Genomic DNA, 5,831 nt, shown 5'->3' with positions numbered 1-5,831 from the left:
TCTCTGTGCTGTGGAAGCTCCCAGTTTACACCGATGAAAGAAATTGCCCTAACAAGGACACAATTACCTTACCATTGGCCTCCACCTGTGAACCATTAAAGTTGCTGTCACATTTTCTGGATAAAAACCCCACTGTTGAAGGATCATTGGTCAGGCTGTGAATCTGAAGGAAAATGAAGACCAAAGAGCATTCTACATAAGTTAGAGATAAAGTAATACAAATGCATAGATTAGGGAAAGGGTACAAAATAATATCCAAGTGTTTGTATATCCCAGTGAGCACAGTTGGATCAATAATCAGGAAGTGGAAGCTGCATCACACCACCCAGGCACTGCCAAGAAAAGGCCATCCCTCAAAACTCAGCGCTCAAACAAGGAGACTTGTGAGAGAAGCCACAGAGAGGCCAACAATCACTTTGAAGGAGCTACAGAGTTCAGTGGCTGGGAGTGGAGTAATGGTGCACCAGTCAACCATATCAAGAGCTCTGCATAACACTGGCCTATATGGGAGGGTGGCAAGAAAGAAGCCGTTACTCAAAAAGTACCATCTGAAAGCACGTCTGGAGTTTGCCAGAAAGCATGAGAGTGACCCAGCTGCGATGTGGGAAAAGGTTTTGTGGTCAGATGAGACCAAGATAGAGCTTTTTGGCCAAAACTCAAAGCGCTATGTGTGGCGCAAACCTAACACTGCCCATGCCTCAAGACACACCATCCCTACAGTGAAGTATGGTGGTGGCAGCATCATGCTGTGGGGATGCTTCTCATCAGCAGGGACTGGGCATCTTGTTAAAATTGAAGGAAGAATGGATGGAGCAAAATACAGGGAAATACTGCAAGAGAACCTGCTTCAGTCCGCTAAAAAAAACTGAAGCTTGGGAGGAAATTCACCTTTCAGCAGGACAATGATCCCAAGCACAAGGCCAAAGCAACATTGGAGTGGCTCAAGAACCAAAAGGTGAATGTCCTACAATGGCCCAGTCAAAGTCCTGATCTCAATCCCATTGAGAATCTGTGGCACTATTTGAAAATTGCGGTCCACAAGCGTCGTCCAACCAACCTGAACAACCTGGAGCAAATCTGCCAAGAAGAATGGGCCAAAATCACTCCGACACTGTGTGCAAAGCTGGTACATACTTACCCCAAAAGACTTAAAGCTGTTATTGCAGTGAAAGGTGGCTCTACCAAATATTAATGTGTGGGGGTTGAATACTTATGCAAGCAAGATATTTCAGTTTTTTATTTTTCTTAAAAATATTTCCCAACATAAAACCAATTGTCACCTTACAATAATTGATTTTGAGTTTCAGTGTTTTAAAATAAAATATCAAACAGAACGAAATTTCAATGTACCATTTGTAATTCAGTAATATGAGAGAATTGGTCAGGGGTCTGACTACTTTTGCAAGGCACTGTATAGATGTAATTTTAAGTGACTCTGCAGCTGATGCATAGTTCACACACCCTAGTCTCTGTAAGTCGCCTTGGATAAAGGCGTCTGCTAAATAAACAAATAATAATAATAATATATATATATATATATATATATATATATATATATATACACACACACACACTGCTGTGCAAGTCTTAGACATGTTACATTTTGCTACTCTGATGCATTATGAGCATCAAGAATTTAATCAAAGCCTCCACTAGTGTTTTCTACTATTATAACAACCTTGACTTGCCTAAAGAAGGTAAAACATTGAATGAAATAGCTCACATCACTCGATTTTCAAGGTGTGGTATCAACAAGTATAGACCCAGGACTGTACGACCCAAAAAGCTGTCTAGCAAGGATGAGCAATACTTGAAGATAATATCCTTAAGGAATAGAAAGACGACAAGCGTTGAATTGACAACAGAACTGGCAGAAGGCACAGGTGTCGTTGTCCATCCATCAACAGTCCAAAGCACCTTTGACCATTGTTCTGTAGTCCAATGTCTGTGTTCTTGTGCATATTTTAGCCTTTTAGTATTGTTCCCCTTTCTTAAGAGGTATTCTTACTGCAACACATCCTTTAAATCCTGATTTCAAGAGTGACCTTCATAGTGCTGTTTTTCCTTCTTTAGGCAAGTCAAGGTTGTTATAATAGTAGAAAACACTAGTGGAGGCTTTCAGTAAATTGTTGATGCTTATAATGCATCAGAGTAGAAAAATGCAACATGTCTAAGACTTTTGCCCAGCAGTGTGTGTAATATTATATATATATATATGAGAGATAGATAGAGTGCTGACCAATATACAGTAAGGAACTTTGTATACTAAAGACGGTCTCTACAAAGTCATAAAATAGTTATAGCAATGGTAAACCGACCATGCATACCTCACTTAATTGTTGATATATGAGAGAATTTGAGAGTTGTTTTTTTTTTTTTTTTTGAGTGAGCAACCACAAATCTGCACAAATTAAGCAAGGTATGCATGGTTGATTTATCATTGCTATGAAGTAGCTCTGTAGAGACATTAAGTTATATATATATGAGCGAGAGAGAGAGAGCGAGAGAGCGAGAGAGCGAGAGAGCGAGAGAGGCGGTTAGGCTACATCTCAAAATATTCTTTGAAGATCCAGCTATCAAACCCACCCTGTCCCATCTCTGGCAGCATTTTCTAGTAAGGTGAATCATTTTATTATTTCTATGTTATGCATTAGCCTTAGTCCTGTTTTATATACTGTAACAAACACTACCCGTCTGCAAAAGAAACCATTACAATTACAAGTTACTGAAACATGTAATCAGATTACAGTAATGCATTACTCTCCAACACTGCGTATTATACATGCTTATAGAAGATTAATACAAGTAACATGTTGTATATTATATAGCACTTGGAAGTTATTAATCAACCAGTTTTTATATTACATTTCACAATACAAATTTAAGTCGAGGCCAGATTAGGTTTATAAAAGGCCGCCTCGTGTTTATGTTTTGTTACAGCTTACATAAGTATTGGAATTGTACAATCGAATACATCATTATCTATCCACAGAAGACTCCACAGTTACTTTGAACTTTGATGGCTCTGATAAAGAGCAAGTTTCAGTTTTCCTGGAACTGGTCCGTAATCTGTAAGAGGTCTTCTTTCTACAGCATCTCACTGTGCTTCCAGCCTTGGCTCTGAAATCCTCAGATATGTAATAATAAATGAAAGGGTCAATGCAGCTGTTGAAAGTGCTGAGAGCCAGGCTGATCATGTAAGGGAGGTACAGGTCACTGTGCTTCTGTACCATTTGGAATTCAGAGTAGTGGAGAATCAGGATGATGTTGCTGGGAGCAAAGCACACCACAAAGACCAATAGAACCAAAGCAATGATTTTGGCTGCATGGACGTATCGCTTCTCGCTCAGGATGAGAACTCGCAGGACAGCGCAATTGCAGAACACAATAAGGCAAAAGGGGGCAACAAATCCGACGGCAAAGAGGCTCGCAAAGTAAGGGAAGAAGAAATTTGCTTGTTCATCCTTGGGCAGAGCATCATGGCACGTGGTGATGTTGGGTTCTTTAAAGCTGTAGGATTGTTGGGTTAAACCCAACGGCAACATGGCGCCTATCACTAAAAACCAAACCCCAACGCAGAGGTAGGAAGCCATTTTCTTGCTTCGTAAGGTTTTGGCTGAAAACGGATGGACCAGGGCAATATACCTGTCAATGCTGATGAACATGAGGCAAAGGATGGAGCAATACATGTTGCCGTAGAAGAAAGTGGTCATAAGTCTGCACAAGATCTCCCCAAAAACCCAGTCATTGCCACTGAAGTGGTAGAAGATCTTGAATGGCAAGACCAGGATCAGTAGAAGGTCTGCAACTGACAGGTTGATGAGGAAGGAGGTGGAAGGCATCTTTTTGGTTTTGGCTATCAGGACCCATAGGGCTAGCATGTTGGCAGGGAGTCCAATGAAGATCACCACCAGGTAAAGAGAGGGGATCAGCAGCGAGGAGGAAGGGCCCTTCAGGTGCTCCTTAGCCGATTCCTCCAGAACTGCAGTTCCATTGCACTTGTTGACATTGAATGATCGTCCAGCTTTTGCACACACAAAAGAAAATACATGTTAATTACAATTGTATAAATAGACAGCTATAAAACACATTACACAGAATGCACAAAATGTATTTCATTCTTCCCACAGCAGTAGCAGTAGGAAGGCTGTTTGGTTTCATTAAGACAGTGTTCAGACAGAGGGGAAGTTTATGTCTCTGTAGCTAAAATGACCTTGGATAATGGAAATAAACTGGTAGCCTAAACCATGGAAAAATGTTGTACATATTCAACCAAAAACATGTTTGGGGCACACTGTAGATGTTAAAAAGAAACAATCAAAATCACATTATTATTACTAACACATTTAAAAACATCCAATAAGGTTAGGCAATTAGTTTTTTTTTCTAGTTTAAGAATAGTAAAATTAGAGTGGGTTGTTCCTTTCAGAAAAAAAATATGCTAATTTGAAGTAGAGAGCTTTGAAAATCTAAAATGTATGTTGATGTTGCTATGAAGAACACAGCCTTAGATCGATAGAGCGTTCAAAAATAACTGTAGCTGTCAAGTCAGTTGTAAATTGAACTTCAGGATATCACAAATGTGTTTTGATAAATATGCAATTGCTGCCCTCCAAACCATTAACTTTCTACAGCAATGTTACAGTCTGCTGATTAACTATTTCACTCTTGTACGAGTGTTGGAGGTCTTGTGGTAAGTAAAGAAGCACAGCTGCTTTTTGAAAAGCCCACATAGTTTTCTTTTAACCCTTGTACTGTGTTACTTGTGTCGTTTCTCTGAAACAGTGTTTTCATGTCAAATTCACATAGAAGGAAGTCATAAAATACGTTACAGTATGTACAATTTGGAAAAGTCAAGTTCACAAATGTAATTAACCACAACTAATCAGAACGGTTTATTTAGTTTGAAAACCGAAAAACACCATACAAATGTACTATTGCTAAACTGGTCCATTATATACGGTTTTATTTTTTACCAATTTAAAGAATTACCAGATCAAGGGTTTTTAGTATCCATAACATGTACAGTATCTGTTGTATATGCCATGGAAAATAAATATGACCATTCCAAAATATCATAAAATAATTACTGTACCAGGACACAAGCAAATGACCTGCCTACATACTTTGAGACTGCAAAATGCAGGTATATTTACTACACTGTACTTTTCTTACATGACTGAATACATGTATTTACAGCAAAATAGCTACAGTACAAAAAAGTCTTAACAGATTGCTTGGTAAATATGTACAGTATGTGCACATGCATTTTGAAGTGTATCCATTTTCTGCAATGTTGTCAGCATCCAAACAAGTAGATGGTTCTAGAAAGTTGTTACATTAGTTTACTAGCTTTTGGAATATGACCCAAAATGTGATTTAGATGAAATGTGCCACTGTGACCACTCAAGAGAAGCGTTTGCATAATTTTCAAATTACAAATAAATTGCAAATGTAGTACAACACAGAGAAAGCCACTGAATTTCATATCTCCAACTTTAATCCCAAATTATGTGATTTTCATCTTTATAACCATCTCTATATATTTTACAAAAAATAATATACCTTTAATTGCAGCCATGTAGTATTCGTGTTGAGATGTACAATAGTGACTTCAGTTTTTGCCTACAGTAAATGCCAACATGGAAAATAAAAATGATTAACAAATAAAAACAATAATTACACTTACTGGGGCGAGAACAGTCCTGCTTTGCACAACCCAGTGTCTGCAGAGACACAAACAGCAACACAGTGAAGAGTGCTGGTGGAATGCGAGGAGAATCCATTGCAGTTGCTTCTGATTTCCTCCCGTTTCTATACTAACCAGGGAG

The 5,831-nt window shown here is 38.7% G+C and overlaps 1 protein-coding gene across 2 annotated transcripts; it reads right to left on the bottom strand.

Moving 5' to 3' along the window:
* Positions 1–2,390: 2,390 nt before the first annotated feature.
* LOC117412977 (proteinase-activated receptor 4-like) lies at positions 2,391–5,831 on the bottom strand. 2 transcript variants are annotated; one of them, XM_058996165.1, is made up of 2 exons: positions 5,566–5,666; positions 2,391–4,024 (listed from the first exon to the last, which is right to left on the bottom strand). In XM_058996165.1, the coding sequence occupies exons 1-2, from the start codon at positions 5,579–5,581 to the stop codon at positions 2,979–2,981; spliced, it is 1,062 nt and encodes a 353-aa protein (XP_058852148.1). In that variant the 5' UTR covers positions 5,582–5,666; the 3' UTR covers positions 2,391–2,978. The 2 variants fall into 2 exon arrangements, with proteins under 2 accessions (XP_058852148.1, XP_033877538.3); XM_034021647.3 differs by lacking the exon at positions 5,566–5,666 and adding an exon at positions 5,690–5,831 and having other exon boundaries at positions 2,395–4,024.

This window comes from Acipenser ruthenus, chromosome 22 (assembly GCF_902713425.1).
Source record: "Acipenser ruthenus chromosome 22, fAciRut3.2 maternal haplotype, whole genome shotgun sequence".
Classification (NCBI taxonomy): Eukaryota; Metazoa; Chordata; class Actinopteri; order Acipenseriformes; family Acipenseridae; genus Acipenser; species Acipenser ruthenus.
This window is presented reverse-complemented; position numbering and strand designations above follow the sequence as displayed.

What these genes read in the sequence shown, in the direction of transcription:
- LOC117412977 (XM_034021647.3), bottom strand. Translation starts at nt 5,786, where the DNA reads ATGGATTCTCCTCGCATTCCACCAGCACTCTTCACTGTGTTGCTGTTT. An exon ending in GCAGGACTGTTCTCGCCCCA is followed by an intron (nt 4,025 to 5,689) that starts GTAAGTGTAATT and finishes TGTGTGCAAAAG; the next exon opens with CTGGACGATCATTCAATGTC.